Here is a 20,370-nt window from a genome sequence, read left to right as displayed (position 1 = left end):
GCTCTATACATTGCAACTGCTTCTGATGCCTGTGTTTTCCTGTGGCCACTTCTTCAGAAAAAAAAAAAAAAAAAGTAAATGGAAGGAAATAAAGTAAAAGCAGTTTACCCTATCTTTTCTTTGAAATGATAAGGATTTACTGAATGTTTTGTTATGGTTTTGTCGTTTTCTTTTTCTTTTTTTTTTTTTTTTTTCCTTTGGTGTTTATGGGGTTTTTTTAGCTGAATGTGTTGCACACTCCTCGCCTTCATTATTTAGGAGGTAATTAGAGGACTTGAAATATCCCACTGGTTTGATCACAACTTTTGCTCTTGACATTTTACAATGAGTATATAGCTTATAAATAACATTTTGAAGGTATAAGATTATACAGAGATAATTGCACAACTGAAATCCATTGGCATAGGGCCAGAGGCTAAGCACTTTCCACCATCCCTTCTAAATTGAATAACTTCACTTTATGAAGTGTATCATCAGAAATTGTTTTCATTACTCCCAGAGGGCAAATTAAGGTTAATAAAAACCCAATGCCAAATTATCCATATGTGTGAATATTTGTATTTTTAAAACCTTTCATTGTCAATTACGTTTCTCACGGAAAGTGTACATGTGAATAGAGATCTTTAGGGCAAAGTTTCAGCTCATGTTTTTCTACAGTTTTGAACTGGTTTACATCTCTGAGATAGGCTTCCTCTAAATACACTTGTATTTAGACCCAGTATTTAAACCCAAATTTTCAAATTGAACAAAACTAAACTCACTCCTTCCACTACACAATGGTTTCTCACATCGCCTGAATCCCACCATCCTGGATTGCACCTGACCTGCATAGCAGCCTTTTGACCCATCTGCTCCAGTCCTCAAAACCATTATTTGTACCTTCTCTTCTTGGAATATTACACTAAACAGCATATTCTTCATACAAGGCAACCCAGTATTTTGTGGATTCTTTCTTTCAGTCAGAAAAACCTTTTAGTAAAGGTGAATTAGGTAGGAAGGTTTTTTCATTTTCTTCCTATGATAAATTACTTACAAAAATAATCTAGAAATAGCACACATCTGTTGGAGTAATTTCATTTAGTATTCCACTTTTACAACATTGGGTTATAGTCTTGTTATAAGTGCCCTCTTATATCTTCATTCTGCTGCTCTGTGTCCTCTCTTCATCCCATTTCCCAGAAAAGAGGACGTCCACTTCCTCAATAAGACAACTGTTTGTGCCTCTTAGTGTAACCAAGAACACTGTGTATAAAAAATAGTATAAGAAAGGGTCTTACATACAGGAATATTTACCCAGGATAATCTTTCAGCCTCTAACACTCTGAGGTTCCTGGACTTGCTTTTTTAGAAATTATGTCTTTCATTTCTTGGTGGATTTTTTTTTTTTTTGTCTATGAATTTATCCTTTTTTAAAAAAAAATCTGTGTACCCTTTATAGCAAACATAGCTTTTGGCAGAATTGTCCTGTTGCTAACATTTTGGCATCTGGTTTATAAGAAAGGGTTTTTTTCAACCCAAAAGTTGCTTTTGTTTGATCTTAAGATCAAACATGTTAACATTAAATGAGAAACATTCACACCAGTTAGTATCCTCAATCTATTAGAGGCCTAATACGGAGAGCAAAGCTTTAGGAAAACCAAAGGCAAGTTGTAATTGGGAATGTTTGGACAAAAAGTTAATAACATTACTGTTTATAAATCTATGCAGCCTGTTACACAATTGTTGCATTTTTTTGTTCTTGGGAGAAACTGTTCAAGTGATTTTTCTCCACAGGTTATTGACATGCCTGAACACAATCCTGGAGATATGGGTGGAACAATGAGGCTGGGGAAGAGGAGGACAGTTTTCAAGACACAGAATTCTGTTCTAAGTAAGTTACATTTTTGCTCTTATGACATATCCTTTGGATAAGAATTCAGTAAGAAGGCAAAGCAAAAATTCCAAAGCAAATTTTGTTAAAGGACTAAAGCAAGCAGCTGGGTAACAGCTTTCCTGAGCTCATTCACTCCAATTCTTTTCCCTTATGCATTTACTAAGGATCAGAATGTAAAGAAAGAAATTAGAGACATCTGGGATTCTTGGTAAAATGATCAGTTGGGGTCCAGAAGGTCAAATAAAAAATGAAGAGACTGTCAAAATAACTGAAATGCCTTTTAGGCAGTTTAATTATTTGCTTGCCAAGCTCAGTGTTTTCTTATTATTTTCTTTCTTATTTTCTTCTTATTCTCTTTCTTGAGTTTATAGAATGTGTGAACTTGGGCTTCTTGGTCTACCCCTGAATCATTTTGGTGAACTAACCCAACCTCCTACCCATGGTGTTTTGCCAGACCTGAACTTTGTCATTCCCTAAAATTGCCAGTGTGCCTCAGCCCTAAATGTCATTTGGCTTTTCTGCCTTAGTCCTCACCTTGTCTTGATGATATTTGTTCATTTGTGTCCTAATGACAGCCAGGCCCTGCTTAACTCCAGCACTGCCCTAGGCCTAGTCCAGCCCTGGGAACAGTCATGTTTTGTGAAAGCAAATTATTTGTTACAGGAAAAGAAAATTATTCGAATGCTTTAAAAGGCAAAATAAAAGCAATCATAATTATAAAACATAAATACATTGATATTTATGTTTTTTTGAAATGAAAGTAATAATTGTCTCTTTTTAATCAGCCTATTACACAATAGTTATAGAAGAGGTGCTGAAAATATTTAAAAAGTGGTTTCTTGTCCATTGATAAATAAGAGCTTTTTTCTTATATTACCCTGACACTGGTCTGAGCTATTTCTATATTTAGTGATTTAGGAACATATCCTTGTGAGCTATTAAAAATGACATCTACTTCATCAGGAGACCAGACTAGAGTATGTATGCATGTTAATTAAAAATCTGCCTTTCTAGAGAATCCCTACACTAGTGATCTGACCAACCTGGGCAATACTTAGGTGTGATATAAATATGCATATCACAATTTTTGGTGTCATACCTGTGGCCTAAACACCTCTTGAAAAAAGTTAACAATTACCATATGTTGTAACTCTTTGTTAGTGTTATGAAATGTTTAGGTGATCGGGTTTGTCCAAGCCTTGTAGAAAGCTTTGATAGACTGTTGAAGAAATCTGATTCCTGTTTCTAGTGCTTTACAACTTGAACAGAATTAAAGGTTTTGAAAAAGGTGGTGCCTTAAAATTAACTTCTATACCATTTTTTGTAAACTTTCAGTACTACAATTTTTGCATAAATTCTTGGCAGTCTAGTTCTTGCACCAACCCCTAAGCAAGCCAGTAATCCTAATGACATGAGGACAAATTGGGAGCAGAGTTTGAGCCGTGACCGTAACTGAAAGATGTGATTAAATTCTGATTTACAGTATACCTCCAGCTTGTTCTGAATTGCTCTGCAATGTAGAGTGTTCCAGATTGGACTCAGAGGACTGCAAGAGTCATTGGGGTAATGAGATCAGGAAAACAGGGAAAAACAATATTCTCTGTCACTGAAGGTATTTTGCCAGCTGCCATGCATAATCTATTTAAATGGAACAGATGCTACTGAAAGGCTGTGGAGCTTCCTTCACTGCACCTTTTGCGTACAATTACTGTAAAATCCTGGAGGGTTTTTTTTCTTGCTTGTTCACTCAAACACTTTTTTCTTTTATTTTGGGGCTTACAGTTTAAATTACTTTAAAATAGTAGCTTTCAGAATCTAGTCCACCTATCTGGTAAAGGAATGTTGAGTAGGAATCCTGAATAAACGCAGTTAACAGTAAGTTAAAAAAAAGTAGTTATCACTCAGAAAAACTGAAAGTTGGATTCAGTGTGATATGTGAATTTTTTTTGAGATTTACATGACAATAAATATTTGTAACAGCTATTGTAAAAGCAACATATTGGCATTAATTTCTTTTTTGTTATGTATTTAGGGAAACTTTATGGTGATGAAATGTTTGTAGAGGAGCGCCACAGGCATCGATATGAGGTAAGCACTACTAAGGTACTTCTTGCTCAAAAGCGAGTGCTTAAGTAAATGATGTTTCTCTTGGTTGGCACAACTCTCTTGAAAGCCAATTAGAGATTTCTTACATAAACCAAAATTTAGTAAAGGTTAGGTAGGATGATTTAGATTGGAAAGAACCTCTGTAAGTCTTCTGGTCCAACTCTCTGTTTGGAGCTGAGCAAACTTCAAAATTAGGCCTGGCTGCTCAGGGTTTTGTCCCATCTAGTTTTGAATCTCTCTGAAAAGACAGAGTCCACATCTTCTGACAATCTGTTTCAATGTTTAGGCACTTCATGGAGAAGAGAGGTGTTCTTGAAAATGTTCACTAGAGGGGAAATGTAGCGTGCTTTTTCTGTGGTAGAGATGGTGCAGTGTTTTTTAGCAAAATGGTCTTGGAGGGTTATGTCGGAGATTACCTGATTTGATTTCCTGTGAAACATTTGAAAGGTAGAGGCATATAATCATTAAATGCATTGCTTCTTGGCCAGTTTAAGCCTTTTATTAAAAGGCTTAGATTATGTTCAGGTTGAGCACATTCTTTTATAGCCTAAATGTAGACAGACTTAAAGCATTAATTCAGAGGCTGATTCAGATCACTTTTTTCCTACCATCCAGCTCTCCTTGTATAGGTCCCCTCCTTTGTTTGGGAACATCTAAACAAAGGTATTTATGATACTGTCATCCGAGGAGACAGGCAAGGCTCCTTGATGGACTCCTAGAGTTATCTCTGAGGGAGTTCAGAAGGGACCTTACTCTATATCAGTAACTCCAGAGAGTCCTAAGCTATGAGATGTGTGCAGATTATAAACTGATTCAGACAATGCCAAGTTTCCTTAAAAAGCTGGGTGGAAAACGTGATGGTGGTAACAGTGCTTGCAGTTTAAATATTTACTGACTTGTTAGAACACCACCAAGGAAATGAAACAGCCCAGCACAGAGCTCCTCAATTTGAAAGAGGAGCTGAACCACAGTTTGAGTCATGACCACTGAAATGCAGTGTTCCAGGAGGAGGTCAGACTTTACACATACTGTAGTGAGGCTGAAAAACAAGGAATGGAAGCTGCTCAGAATCAGGAGGACAGCAAGCAGAAGGCAACCTGTCTTTAATGTTTTGGATGTTATGTAGTAAGTTTTAAAATTGTCCATTCATATCTTATTTAATAAGCATGCTCACTTTTACAAATTTATTACCAGAGAGTTGGTAATACTAGAAAGCAAAAGTTCCAAACTCTTTTCTCAGATTTTTTTTCATTCTTGTATGCATACTAAGAACATTATAATTAACTATTTGTTAAACCAAAAAAAAGAAATAGAACTTCAATCATTATTACTTTCAATATTTCAGGTGAACCCAGAATTGACTCACTTCTTTGAAGAGAAAGGTTTGAAATTTGTTGGCCATGATACAGAAGGGAACAGAATGGAAATTATTGAACTGGAGAGTGAGTGTCTTACTTGTCTGTAGTACTTTCTGCATCTAATAAAATCGTGTAAACTATAAATTGTTAAATGGCTTTTAGGCACAATGTTTAGCTGTCATAGCAGACAATATCATGTTGGGGAATATTGCTGACTCCACCTGCATTTACAATGGGTGAAGATGTTGGGAGAAGTCTTAGACTTGTCAAGAACTGTGAGTGTATTTAATTATCAGGGAGAAACATGCTTCTTTTCCAAAAGGTCACAATTCCTGCTCAGTGCAATTTGGCTATGTAGAATCATAAAGTGATTTGGGAGGTCATCTAGTCCAACCCTTTGCTTCAACACAGGGCAAACAAATACCAGGTTGTTGAGAGCCATATCAGTCAGGTTTTGAGTATGTCTGACTATGCTGTCAGTTGGACTTCAAACTACTCACTAATGCTCCTTGAACCCAGCTGTCCAGCCCTTCTTAACAGACTTTGTAGTTTACCCACAGTCTGTAGGTCCCAACTTAGGATGCTAGGAAACCATATCAAAAGCCAAGCTAACGTTAAGATAAAGGAAGGCTACTGCTTTCCCTACATCCAAAGGGTGATTGTTACTATGCTGCTTGTGCCCAGTCCTTCATGTGCCTGAAAATGCCTTGGAGGTGGACTTGTTTCATAATCTTGTCATGAACTGAGGTGAGGCTGATGATCCTATAGCTCCCTGGATCTTTGTGTCTGTCTTTCTTGAAGGCTGTGGTGACTGCCTTTTTCAGTCATCAGGAGCCTCTCATGATCATCTTGGCCTTCTAAAGGCAACAGCCAGCTCCATAATGACATTGGCCTGTTCCCTGTGCACCTTCAAATATTCTTAGTCAGGTTGCAATAACAACCTGTGTATGTTCAGTTTTCTTGAGTGTGTGAAATATGTGTACATGCATTATAGCAAAAGTATAAAAAAGCACTGGAATATATTACCTAGAGAGATGATGAAATGTCCATCCTGGCAGACAGAGACCTTCAACACTTGACCAGACAAAGCTGTCAACAACCTGATTTAACTTTGAACTTGACCCTGCTTTGAGCAGACAGTGAGACTAGAGACCTCTCAAGGTGCCTTCCTATCAGTTTGTCTTCTTCAGTTACTCTCTGCTTAGAAATATAGTATGAAATCACATAGAAAGGAAGCTCCTTTCTTTCACAGAAGTGGTTCAAATAGATAAGAGTTTGATACTGTGGGCATCTGGTATATTTGGACGAGTTTAGCAAGTAAAACTTGATGCCTTTTCTAAAAGGTTCTGAAATGAAAAGGACCTATGATGCATATGTCTTTTGAATGCTGCACAGAGTAGCTTGAATATAGACACCTATTTATAATAGCAACTGCACCATAACCTGAGAGCAAATAATAATACATGTGAATTGATAAACTGCTAATTGTTGTGGTGTTCTTTGCTTAGTTTGTTCCTGATAGCTTACCTCTGTTATGCATTGGTGTTGGGAGGCTATTTTGTCTGCCCTGCATGAAACTTCTATAGAGAGCACTGTGAAATAAATCAGGCACAATTTTAAATTGCATGTTACTGTGAAAAGAATAAAAGCAGCAGTAAAACCTGGAATTATTTCACAATGGACTGCAAGGAGACTCTGATTACTAAAAGAAAACAGTCATCCATGGGGAGAAGGGAGTGTTGGAGCAGAAGCACAGAAATAACAGCATCCCAGATAGCTTAGGCAAAACTTTTAAGCAAAATAGCTGCATGGCAAATTAATTGATGCTTTATCACTGTCTTGTTTTACAGCTTCAGAAAACTAAACTGCATGTTAGAAGTTATGGCATGAATTTAGGATCCAGGTTCTCTTTAAGACATAGCAGCAGAGAGAAGAGCAGAATACTAGATCATATAGTTTATCTTTGTAGAAGAAAACCCAGCTTTCTTGTTATCACTTAGTCTGTACTGAAGAGAAATGGCTTGAATGTTTGGGATTGTTTTGAAAGTTGTTGAATCAGAAGAAATTGGTGGTTAATTTCATCCCGTGTCCTGGCACTAAAGGTGGCTAATGTTAGCATCTTTAAAATAATATTGAAATAAGTAACAACTGCTCAGAATGAAAGAGTACAAAAATTTTTTTCCTCCCTTATTCTTTCAAAGAAGACAAAAGGGAAGCAGGAACATTATTAAGAAGTGCTTTGTTAGGGATATGGCTGAAGATTTAAGAGAAGATGAAGCAGCCTGGCTTGTTTGGCTTATCAGCTGGTGTTGAATGGTGATGATACTGTCATCCTTGATCACACAGGGCAAACTGTGTGGTTTCTTCAGGAAAGAAGAGCACCCTAAGAAATGGATGTAAGTTGGCTGTAACAAAGTTGTCCTGGGAATTAGGAAAAGGTTTCTAAGCAAAAGGAGAGAGTATCAAAAGAGCAGTCTAGTGGGAGCACAAAAACTGAAGGGGTTGTTATGGTAGAGCCTTCACCCTTTGTACATGAGACTACACAAGGCAGCTGAATTCAGTAATAGGAGACTGGGCTTAATGTCCCAGGAGATCCCTTCCAGGCACAACTATTTAAAGCTTCCTTGCCCAAGTTTTCTCTGTATATTCCTTTCATATCCATTTCTTAATGTGTAAGTAGTTGCTGTATGGTAATTCTCGGTCTTTTGGGAACTGTTTTATTTTTGCCTCAGGTATGTATATTTGCATGTTCTGAATATACATGCATAAACATATATATCTGTAAACAGAAATACTATGAAAATACCATGATAAATGTAGAATTTGTGGTTGTGTATGTGTTGCCCCCATCCCCCTCTGCCATACTGGTACAGGTTTGTTATTCAGCTTTTAGCTACATCGTTGCGAGCATTAAGGTTGAAGCACGGCATGATTTTTCCTTAATTTGCCTTACCAGCCTTCTGCCTCTGTTGTCAGTTGCTTTTCATGGAAAAAGTTATGGTTCCTGCTGCCTTGTATTCACACATGCTGATCTGGATTCTGGTCTTCTGTGTGGCATCTTCAATAAACATTTTTCCTAAGAGTTGTCCTACTCTCTTCTTCCTACATCTTATAATTTTCTTTGATATCTATCTTGTAGATCACCCATATTTTGTGGGAGTTCAGTTCCACCCAGAGTTTTCCTCAAGACCCATGAAACCTTCACCTCCATACCTTGGACTGTTGCTAGCAGCAACTGGGACACTCAATGCATACCTTCAGCGTGGATGTAAATTGTCTCCAAGGTAATCTTTCTTACTTGCCTGCAGTTTGATGGTCACATTTTTGGAGGACTGTCCTGTCCTTCAATTTGGAGCTCCAGAAATGGAAAAAAAAAGGTCTTTGTGCATTTATTTGCTTGCTCTTGTGCATGCCTGACATAAATCCTGGTGTAATAGTATCTCTAAGCACTAAGCACAAGTCTTGACTTCCTTTTTTTCAGAAGCTATTCGGGCTAAAGCCAGATTCATACATTATAACCAGGAAGAAGTAAAAAACCTTTAGTAAATTCATGCAAAGTTAGTGGCTTCCTGTGTTATCTTTTATAAACTGTAGATTCACAGGGAGAGATTTGCTAGAGCATCACACAAGGAGTGAAATTCTTAGCAAGTTGTACTTGAGTGATGATAGGTAAAAAACACTGATTTTCTTTTGCACTAGCTAAATAATAAATATCTGGTAGTGGAGGCAGCCCTGAGGCAAAACATTTGGGATATTTTATGACTTACGGAAGGTTTTGGATGTAGATCAAAACTGGGTAATTCAGCCAAACTAAGATCCTTTACTCTGTTACCTTGGACACAGTTTTTGGTTTATTGAAAGTAGCAATAGTTTCTAACCAGTGTCAACTAATTTTTGTCTATTTCAGTGATATTAATAACAGTTACAGTTTCATTACAGTAACAATAATAAAGAGGTCAGGGGGAAGCCTAGAGTACAATAACAAAATGAAAAAAAAATAATCACAGAATAATAATAATAATAATACAGAAGAGAACCAGCTCTGGCTTACTGGCACTTACAATGTACCAAATGCTAATTTTGTGGAGGCTTTTTTTGTTTGGGTTTTTTGTTTGGTTTTTTTTGTTTTTTTAGTACTACTTTTTATTAACATTATGTCCTTTTTTTAAGCGAGAAACAGAAATTCATGTTTCAGTAGTAATGGAAAATAGCCAAGCAAGACCAGATGAATCTATGCTCCTTAAGCATGTCAGATGTCTTTCATAAATGCACTTTATCCTTGCTCACTCTGCCCAATTGTACAGTAATGTACACACAAAGAAAATTAATTTCTGATCTGCAAACTACAGCTTGATCAAAATACTCCTGTAACCTTAGCCTGTCATTGTTAGTAGTGGTCAGAACATTTTCTACCTTTTAAAATTTGTGCCAGTGCATTACACAGGTCAGTTTTTTGAAGTGCCTCATAGGAGATGAATCTTCAATCACAGTGATCTTCAGTATTTTCCTCTTGTGAGCACTCTCTGCTTCAGAGTTCACTGTGTTTCTCAGGTCCCAAAATCCTTTCTTTTACTTCTTCCTTCCATGAGTATACCTACTTGTCTCTCTGAGATAAAAGAAAAATTACTTTTTTTGAATGCATGATCTACCTGTGTCTTGCCAATTTAAATTTAAATCCCTTAGCATCACAGCAAATGTTTTCTAATGTTGACTTTAAGTTTCAGCAATTACTGAATGTGCTTCACTTACACTTAATCAAATTATTCAATAAAAAAGTATACACAGGTCTTTGCATCTTTGTACGAAAAGCCCCAAATGAACACTTAAACATTTAGCAAAGACAAAAATTCATATCCCAGAACTTTATATACAAAAATACAAATTTTACATTTCACCTAGTTACACAGCAATCAAGCAAACCCCTCTGTCTTGAGAAAAGAGCATTGGAATAGAAAAACATTTTAAGTCTAAAAGAGGAGCATTTTGCAGGGCAGTGCTAATTACTGCACAGCCACTCATATTAACATAGCTGCCTGCTGAGTGGAAAGGATTTCCAATTTAAACCTTTTCACCCCAGAATGCTAATGATTTCATTGAACAGTAAAGCTAAGGGATGTCATAACAAATCTAAGGAGAATATTTTCTGCACACCTCATTCAGCATTGCCTACATGAATAGTAGTCATTCTGTTGATTACAGCAAAGGTACCACCTGAAAGAGCCAGCAGGTTGAGCAGATTACCTAAAGTAGGCTATTAAAAACACTAAAAAGAGAGTTAATGATTGTCCTGAGACATAAGGAAATACATATTTTAGCATGAGATTCTTAGCAGGAAATCATTACTCCAGAACATTTTACAGCCCCATAATTAGTACGCAGTATTAGAACATCTGACACCTGGACCACAGCTATAGCTTCTAAGCAAAACAAACAGTAAATTCAGAGGTGCATCACACCTGCCAGGAGAGTGCCCTAAATACATAAAAGTGAGTAAATCTTCTCTTAAATTTTTGTGAGGCCTAGTCTAGTAGGCAGTCTGAGAATGCTTACACGTAGGCAAGAGCATGCCTGGCTTGAGACCACAATGCATCCTGTGTGGTAGACTTAGTTCCCAGCAGCTTTGAAGCACACAGACAGTCAAGAACTGAGCAAAGGATTGGACTAACTCAGTTGTGAGCTATTACTTGGTTACCTGAAGTGTTAGTCAGGAATCTACATTGCCTTTGTGGCTTCAGCCTCGTGCTCTATGGCATGACTACCTAACCATCAGACAAAGCCATGCACTTCATTTCCTTATGAAGGCTTTTTAATCATGACCTTTTCTAAATCTTGCCATGAAAATACTCAAGTCACCATTTCGTGAGGAGTTGAGGAAGGTGAGGGCCTGCCAGTTTAAAGGACAGAGAACACTAGAACCACAGGAGACACTAAAAAACCTGTACAACACTCAAATGGTTTTAATAGAAAGCTAGAGGATGAAGAGGGGAATTTCAGATGTAATATTTGCTTTTACTGACTCTCACAGAATTTCACTTAAAGGAATAAAAATGGTGCTTTCTCTGGGAAATGTATCATATGAATTGCAAAAGCACTGATGTACAGTAAAGCCATTTTGCTGTTTTGTTGTTTTTCCCTTAGCAAGTTTAGCATCACCAAGCTTTATTTCTTCTTTCCCCTCAACCAACATCTTTATTAATACCCTATAAGAGTAGACCACCGTGCTTTAATGGTATATTTTAATAAATCATATTAAAAAGAGATGAAATAATTATTCAGAAGAAAGACACACTATAAAAAGAGAGAGTTTAAAAACCTGAGCTGAAAAAGATGATAATATGTGTTTCTTTGAAGGAAGAGAGTAACAGGCTAAAGATAAATAATTTAAACACAAATGTCCACTAGGTGGGAGGAAATGTAAGAAGTGAGGAATGTTTCTAGGTGAGAAAGTGTGGGCAATTAGGACTGCTGCCAAAAGAAAGTTTTGTAAGTCATCAATGAATATGCTAATGGAGGCACCAATCCAATGCTATGTACTCACAGAGTAATCTGTTAAGTTCTAGGCAGTTTATTAATAAAAGATTACTTATCAGTTGCATTCAGCAAAAGAGAACAAAAGTGTCCAGAGGACAGGAGGGGTGGTGCCTGAAGAAAAAAACAACCTCAAAAGGTTTGCCCATATGGTGCTTACTGCCCTTACATTGTCTGGCTGTCTCCCAAACCAGCTGTGTAGGGATGACTGAGCAAGCACCTATGAAGAGAACAGGAAACAGCCTGTGTGACACATTCTAGTGTGTGAGGAGCAAAGGAGGTGTGAGCACAGCTATCTCTGGTACATTGTCCCCAACCAATAACACAGCTGGCACAGCATCATATTTCTGCCATTGGCCCAATCCAGAGGAAGGTGAAGGAAATCTTGTGGCTTGAGGACTTGAACACAGCAGCAAGAGAAGAGCTGCTCCACAAAAGAGGACCCTTCAGGAGCCAGGGATGAGAGCTGTACTAAGGGATAGTATTCTCACCAGCAAGAGTCACTGCCCCAGCTGCCAAAGAAGGCAAGTGAACCAACTCCAGGGACAGTCACCAAGTCCTAGACAGTGCAGTGCAGAAGTGCAAAGTCAGGAGCTGGGTCAGGGCTCAGTCAGAAAGTCGAGTCAACAAGTGACTACTGAACTACAGATGATGGGTACAGACACGCCTGTGGCATAGCTCAGGCAAGGACTGGGTGACAAGGATCCTGGGCCTGGGGCTTGAGGAGGCCCCAGGTAGCAATGATCATGGTAGCTAAGACCTATTGGTGCCCTCAGAGCTCATACAGAAAATCACAGAAAATGTAAGGAATTTTGTTCTCAGCCATAGTGGTACTTAGTGATGAACTTAATAACGATTACTTATGGCAGACACATTTTTGTTGTATTGTTGGGTGTTTTTAGTGAAGATATTTATGAGCTAGTCACCCCAGGCCTTTTTCTGTCCTTGCTATGTGAATGTGCACTTCAAAGGAGCCAGAGAGCTCATTGTAATGGTTGAGTCAGTTAGGACATATGCCCTACAAATGCTTGCTTTTCTCCATTGACTGTAAAAACCTTGTCATATCTGTCTCAGCTGAAGGTGTCTAAAGCTGTATGAGTTTAATCCCATGTATGAGGCTCATCTTAGGCTTTTATAACACCCCGATATGTTCTGGCATCTTGGTTGTCATTTTTGTAATGCTGGATCCTAATAAACCTGTTGTCCTAGGTCCAGTTTTGTGAGTGGAGATGTCTGGCAGGTTGGAAATGGGGAGTCTTTGGTATGTGCTGAGAAATTCTTTAATGAAATGATGTTTCATGGAAGCGTAGGATCATATAATGGTGATGGTGATCATAATAAATGGTCATATAACGGTGGTGATCATAGTAAATGATCATATAATGATTGAAAAAATATGCACTGAGGAATACAGGTGACTGCAGTTCTATTCATTACACAATCAAATATGCGTTTATTTTAAATTCTTTTTAATGACTCTAATAATTCTAATCATTCAGCTTTATATTGGGGGATTAAAGAATAATTGACAGATTTTTCCTCTTGCTAGGAAATCATGAAAGCTATAACAACTGTTTGTTTTAAACAGACACAGCCTGTACTTAATGTAATTATATTCATCTTTGATTTGCATTGAGGAAGAAGTGCACTTAGTCTGACTTCTGTCTTTTCAGGGAATAACATTACTGTAACAATTGTTCAAATTGCTTACGGATCTGGAAAAGGACTTTTTTTTGGTCAGTGATACATTAAAAAAAGGATTTAAAAAGGCCCTCTAAAACTGTGTGAAATCCTTCATTTTTAAAGAATGTTGATCTAGATTTTCCAAACAAAACAAACAGAACTTTCAAGGAGTACCCATTTTGTACCTGTACCCATTTGATTTTTGTGTCTCATATCTGTGTAGCAACTCAGTGTAATTTGGAAGAAGAATACATTGTGAAGAGAGGTGATGTCTCATTTGTGGTTAATACCACCTGAAGGTTTTTTTCAGATTACTTGCCAATTGAATACAGTTCATATTGCAGTAAATCCACAAACTGGACATCAGCATTGGTTTCAAGATAGAGCACCCAGGTGCAGATACACCAAGATTCATGAGTCCCTGTTTGCTTTCAAGTCCACTGACAGCTTATCTCTTCAAGAAGTTCAGGTTTCCTTGGAGCCCAAGTTGTTAACATGGTGCTACAGCTTCTGGGAGTGCTGAGAGATATAATTCAAGCAACTGAAGCTGTTAGGCTCTTAGTTACCTGAGTGAAGCCCGGGGTCTGTTCCTCACCTGGGGCTTTCCCCTGTTTTTCTTGCCACTGTGACCTGCCTGTTAGAGATAAAACTGACTTACACCCAGCAGAACAGCCCTAAAGTAAGGGAAACTGTGAGATGTTATTGCAGAATTCAAGAATGCAGTGATAGGGGCCCTGCCCTTGTCTGGGATGTGTGGTCAGACTTTGTGCTGAACGGGGCAGTGTGGGAACAGGAACAAAATTGTCATCAGACAAGTAAGTGTTTTAGCCTCTGGGATAGTCCCAAGACAAATGGCCCTCAGCTTCTGGAAACAGGAGTTGGGGTTGTAAGTCAAGGAAATGATGGGAGCATCCAGCATTGTGTGGTTGCTTCTATGGGTGAAGCCCTGTAAAACTGGTGTCACTGAGTGGGGAGGTCCAATGATGAGAGTGCTGGCTGGGGATCAGCACCCAACTTCTTCAAGAGATGAAGCTGGGCACTTCTCCACTCATCTCATTGCTTGGTCTCCAGATCATTTTTACTTCAGCATCTATCTATTCATACTGCTGTATAGGGAGCTTGTGGTTTTGGGGGCTGTGTCTGACACTGGGCAGCAGAGACCAAAAAAAAAAAAATCCTCCTCTGAAGGCTTTGGGCTTAAATCAGGGCTGTCATCAGATTACACAGCTCTCTGCAATCACAGTTTTACCCTCTATTCTATGGACAATTTTTGCTATTTTGCAGTGATGTGAAAATGCAAAGCTGTTTTAATAATACTGAATTTTTATTCCATGTTTCCATGGGTACTTTCAGAAAGAAGTAAGTACAACGTCAGTGATGTTGTGTTTGTCTGTGTGCATCTGGCATGCTTGATCATCCTGTTAACAACACTTTCCTCACTTGAACTGTGTAATTGTTTCCCAGCTGGTGGAGTGATCAAATTGAGCATTTCTCGCTAGCCTGATATGACACTCTTCACAAGAACTGCATCAACAACATGTGTGTCATGCAAAGAAAAGGCACAATGCTGTAGGCAAAGTTTTAATAATCATTAGAACACTCAGAATATCACAGTTTGGTACACAGCGTTTTGCTGTAACTGTGGGAGGCTTTCCTAGCAGTCAGAGGTAGAAATTAAATGACTGTTGGTGTCACTCCTCCCATCCCACTCTGCTAAAATGTCTCTTTTACTTCATCACTGATTACTTTTTTTGTTGCAAAGACAGGAGGGTGAAATTCAGGCTACAAAGCAGTGCTCAGTAAACAAGCACCAGCATCACTGAATGCAGTTTGTTCACTGTTCCACATTGCCCTGTAGATCAAAAATCTCCAGCTGTGGGGTTATGTAGTTCCCCCTGCAACACTGCACAGCAGGCACTCACTGCTGATAAATCAGTTGTTTGGGTGGTTCATGAGCTGCTTGTGTACTTGATGTCTGATTGGGAGATCATGCCCCAAGGTGGGGACCTTGATGTGACTGAGGTCCCGTTGGCTGGAGGATCTAAGTAGGTGTGGTAAGAATGAGATGGGACAAGACAGGGATGCAGTGCCTCGAGTGGAGGTGGTACCTGAGGCTGACACTGATGTACTCACACAAACAAGGTCTAAGATCTCCACCTGTGTTGTGTTAACCATAGCCTGTGCTCTGCAGTATCACAGGACTGACCAGAATTATTGCTGTTCAAATGTACTTGTCAGTTCCTTGGCCTCCCCTTTCTGGCACCTGCTCTTGGAAATTCAAGTATCTGGAAAAGAGACTATAGAAGTCAAGTGTGGTAGCAGGAGACTGAAGCTGGAGATTCTTCTGGAGAGGTGCACTTGGAGTTACTATAAGCCTGGAGACCTAGCAGACAGCTGACTGAAAATGTGGTTAATGGCCACTTCTTTCTGTCTGTCACTGTAATGATTCCTGTTCTTCACTGTTCTCTTTTTTCTGGACGTGTACAAAACATGCAGTTTATTCAGTGAAAAACAGTCTGCTTCTCTCAGGAAACAGTAGAAGGGGATAAAACCTCAGGAAGAGCTGTCAGGATATTGCTTTGGTGCAATGAAAATTATTAGGTTCTGACTGGAATAGCAAGAATTTTAATGGAAGTATAAATTGAACCATTCTGAGTAAACAAAGTTTTCTTAATATATTTCATTGGTCAAAACAACCATTTCCTGTATTGTAAAAGAACAAATTCCTTTTAGCCTTGCTCTGAGTACCTATTATTCACCATGTTGTTAATGATGGCTGCAGGCACAGCATTGGCAAAGCACAGAATAAATTTACAAGAGCCAAGCAAAAAGCAATTGAACTTACTGTTTATATGGTAGAATATTTTTTTCTTCATCATTTCTTAGGCTCCAAACTTTCATCCATTCCTGTAGAGAAACATGTACAAATACCAAAATCGAGCATGAGCTTGAAGTAGTTTCCTAGAAATGGGTTGCATTTGAGGAAAGTGTTTGTCGTATAGATCATCTGGGTTGGAGGGTTTTAAATGCAGTATTTTTTTTCTAGATCCTTCTGACTGCCTTTTGCTTTTAACAGTGACAGCTACAGTGACCTCAGCGATGACAGCTCTCCAGAGAAAGAGTTTTTTAATTCAGAAACAAGCTGAAATGATTCTATGAGATCACAGAAATGGATGATGCTATTGAGGTAAACAAAATCATTTTGGTACTGCTTTATTACATTTATTTCTTCTAGACTTAAAACAGGACGCAAAGTTATCTTGATTCTCCCTTTTGCTTCAAATCCCATTTGAGGGTTTATGTTTCCTTCCTTGCCTGCAGCACTTAATTGTTCTCTTCTGCTGCTTAATGCTGCATTTTTCTTATTAAAGTGTTTCTGGTACAGCTTATATGTAGGATGGTGCACAAAATCAAGTTTTGTTAGTATTTGAAGATATAATGAAAATGCTTTTTAATGTTTTCTTTGTCACTTCAGTTTGCAAGTTCGGATCACTTGGAGTACACCATGTTAACATGACTTTTTGTTTCACCTTAAAACAAAAGTGCAGCTGCAATTGCATTTGATGCATTGATCCAACAAAGACATCCCAAGATAAATACTTGAATTGAAGCTGCAGAGTGATAGAAATACAAAGAAGTTTTATAAAATTGTAGCTCTGTTTAGCATAGGCTTTGCCAAAGTGATCTTGGGGTGGTTTTTTCACCTGTAAGCATGATAGCCCTAAATTTCTGCTCAGTTTGGAGATCCTATTTCCTTTGGATCACCTCACCTCTGCAAGATCACAGCTTGAATCTTAGTTTATTTTTCCTACACAGATTCCCTGAAATTGTGGCTGGTGTGGTACTCTGATGCATGTGCACATTCATGCTTTTCAGTATTTCTGAGCACTTCTGTATCAGGACGTGACTTTTTGCTCTGATTTTATTCCCCTCACATGGTGTAGTCTCTAAGCAGCTGTGCCATGCAGGTGATTAAGGCTGAGTATGAATGATGCATTTTCAGCCTGATGGTCTCATGATTAAAATACTGGCATGAGATGCTAGGAAATTGAGTTTAGTCCTTAGCTGCAGCAGGAGTTTCTTTCCCCCTCTTTATTTCTTTTCCCTTCTCATGTACCACGTGTTAAAGATAATATTACACTCCCAAATCATGACAGTGCAGAACAGAATGTTAAATGATTTCATGACCTGGTGCATTTCCTAGAGTGACCAAAAACAAGTAGAAGAAATCTTCTTTTTCACTCTGGCCCAGATCTTTCCTACCTGCAAACATTGCTATGTCTCTGTTTCTTGAGACTGACACATAGTACAGGACAGGCAAGATCTTTGATCTTGCTTCCCTCAGTGGAATTTCTGAATGGCAGTTCTGTGTTTGCCATTGCAGTTGTGACTTTTTTGGTGCTTGGAAGAATGTACTATTGTGATGCTTTTAAGTAATGCTCAGTAGTCAAGCTGATTTGGTTTGAACATGTCACTGGTGGATACTGATTGTATTTAGCAGAATTATTCTAGAAAGGATTAAATAACTAATTCCAGGTATAAAAGAAGGGTAGAAGCATTGATTCATTTATTTTTATCTCAGGGTTATTTCTACCCATTAGTCAGAGCTGGGTACACATGTAGACTGTATTTAGTTGTGTGGTTTTGCATTATGCCACTTGACCTAGATGAAATATATCTACTTGTAGTATTTATCATAGGATGACTTTGGAGTTCGTCCATGGGTTTAAGAGAAACTAACATAAGCATGAAATAAACTTATTTAGAGAATAAATACTATGAGTAATTACTTTTTTTTCCCTGCTTATTCTTAATTTCCCCTCCCTCTTTTTTTTTTTTTTTTTTTCTTTTTTTTTTTTTTTTTTTTTTTTTTTGTTACAGAAAGTTGGGAACAAGACACTACTTAATAGAAGAAAGTAGAAGAGTAAGCTGCTTATGGCCCTCATAGTGTCTCCTCCTATACTCGTTTCAATAATTCTCTTTACAGAAGACAGTTCTACTGTGCTGTAGCAAAAAACTGTTCTGTATAAATGCTGTTCCTCTTTAAAAATGACAAAATGTTTGTGCACCTTAGCTGTTAATCACTGTTGATTTTGTCCTATATTTCAGAATGATCTCAGGTGAATATATATTAATTCACTAGTTCACACTGTTCTTAATTTGAAGGATGATTTGGTTGTTTTCAGTTTGCCTTAGAATAAAAAGATAAAATGCATTAATTCCTGTGAATGAGAGAGAATGCACTAAAAATTTAATGGAAAGTTGTCTTATCCATGAGAGTAGAGAACTGTTTCATTTTTTTCCCCTGTTAAGCTTGTTGTAGAGATATATTTTTTTACTTCTTTTGCTGTTCAATATGTACAAATGAGAAATTGTTGCTATATTTCATCTCTTTGTGATTATACTAATTGATATTGTATAAAAGTCTTTTCACTTTGCTTTTATAAGTGATTTCACTTCACAAAAGTTCAAGTTTATTTGCTCTTTCTCCTGAAAAGCTGATAATACCAAATATATTTCTGACCTACAAAATTACAATAGTGATATTAGAAGGAGGTTTTGTATTTGTATTTTGCAAGGGAGAAAGTAAATACACTCACGTGGTAAAATGTAATTTCAGCACTTGTATGAAAGTAATAGAAGGCCCAATCCTAAACCTGGAGAATGATCTGGGCTCCAGCTGTGCAACACTCAGTTAATTTCAATAAATTAATAAAAAGGTGAATTAAGGTTCACCCTTGTTTTCCCTCATCCAGTGACCACTCCATGTGGAGTCATGGGGCTCATTCCCCTGTAGGGGAGAGCAGTGTATTTTAATTTAGAAATCACAAGTTATTCCACTGCATGAAAATTGCAGACAGCCCTGCAAAGCCAGGAGTGCAGCCTGAGGCAAAGGGGAAGGTGAGAGGTTCTGTAGCATGTTTAGGGCTGGATCTTGTTAGCAGTGGGACATTGTCAGGGCTCTCACAGAAGCTGAAGCTGAGCTCTGTAACTGATGGGCCCCAGCTGCCTGGGGCTCCCTTTCCTATAAAAAAACCCTGAATTTTGAACTGTCATCTTGGTTTTGGGCAAAGTGACTTTTTTACTTCATCAAAAGGTAAATACCTATACACCAAGAAAAGCACCAAGTCTCTTGTTTAGAGCTTTGTAAAACAGTAAGTTTGAGAGCTTTGCATTGCTTTAGAAAACGTCAGGTTATGCAGCCAATTTCTCTCTTCACTAGAAGGGGCTTTAATGATAAAGAAATTTAAACATTATTCCTAAAGTAGTGTTTAGATTTCTAAGGTGGTTTGCAAACGTGTGCCTTAGAAATAGCAGGTACTTACAGAACTGGTGTCACTGTATGTCTTCTCCAGTGAGATACACTGGCCACTGGTTTGTAAAAAGTGAAGTGTTTCCTCAAATTGTGTGTAATGTGCACATGTATTTTTGAAATACATTAAACTGTGTTATTCAGAAGTGTTTAGCCACTGTGTTAAAGAACTGTGGTGCCAATTGCTAACTGTGGTGTCAAGGAGGGAAATTTTCATTTAATTTTGTCAGTAGTATTGCCTGTGAGAAGGTGTGATTTATCAAAAAAAAAACCAACCTGAGGAGACCAAAAGGCACAACCTGGACTGAAGCTGGAAACAGTGCCTTCACCTCTCAGCACCCTTAGCAATCCCCTTCCTGCTGACTGTGCTACACAGAGCAGCATCCTGGAACTGCACACATCACTGGCACAAGGGCTCCAGCTTCTTGAGCTGATAGAAGCAGCAGCAGCATCCCATTTCCAAAACTGCAGAAGGCAAATGTGCCTTTTCCAGCCAAATGCTGGGCTGC

The 20,370-nt window shown here is 38.2% G+C and overlaps 1 protein-coding gene across 7 annotated transcripts in view; it reads left to right on the top strand.

The window, feature by feature from the left end:
• Window positions 1-20,050, top strand: part of CTPS2 (CTP synthase 2) — a 71,057-nt gene extending 51,007 nt beyond the window's left edge. For 4 of the 7 annotated variants that reach the window (XM_071748786.1, XM_071748763.1, XM_071748771.1 and 1 more), the window contains 5 exons: window positions 1,774-1,870; window positions 3,906-3,961; window positions 5,325-5,421; window positions 8,477-8,621; window positions 13,075-16,618. In XM_071748786.1, the coding sequence (XP_071604887.1) occupies window positions 1,774-1,870; window positions 3,906-3,961; window positions 5,325-5,421; window positions 8,477-8,621; window positions 13,075-13,240 (561 nt within the window). In that variant the 3' untranslated portion in view covers window positions 13,241-16,618. The other 3 variants (XM_071748796.1, XM_071748814.1, XM_071748805.1) reach the window with 1 other exon arrangement.
• Window positions 20,051-20,370: the final 320 nt, after the last annotated feature.

This window comes from Heliangelus exortis, chromosome 1 (genome assembly GCF_036169615.1).
Source record: "Heliangelus exortis chromosome 1, bHelExo1.hap1, whole genome shotgun sequence".
Lineage (NCBI taxonomy): Eukaryota > Metazoa > Chordata > Aves > Apodiformes > Trochilidae > Heliangelus > Heliangelus exortis.
This window is presented reverse-complemented; position numbering and strand designations above follow the sequence as displayed.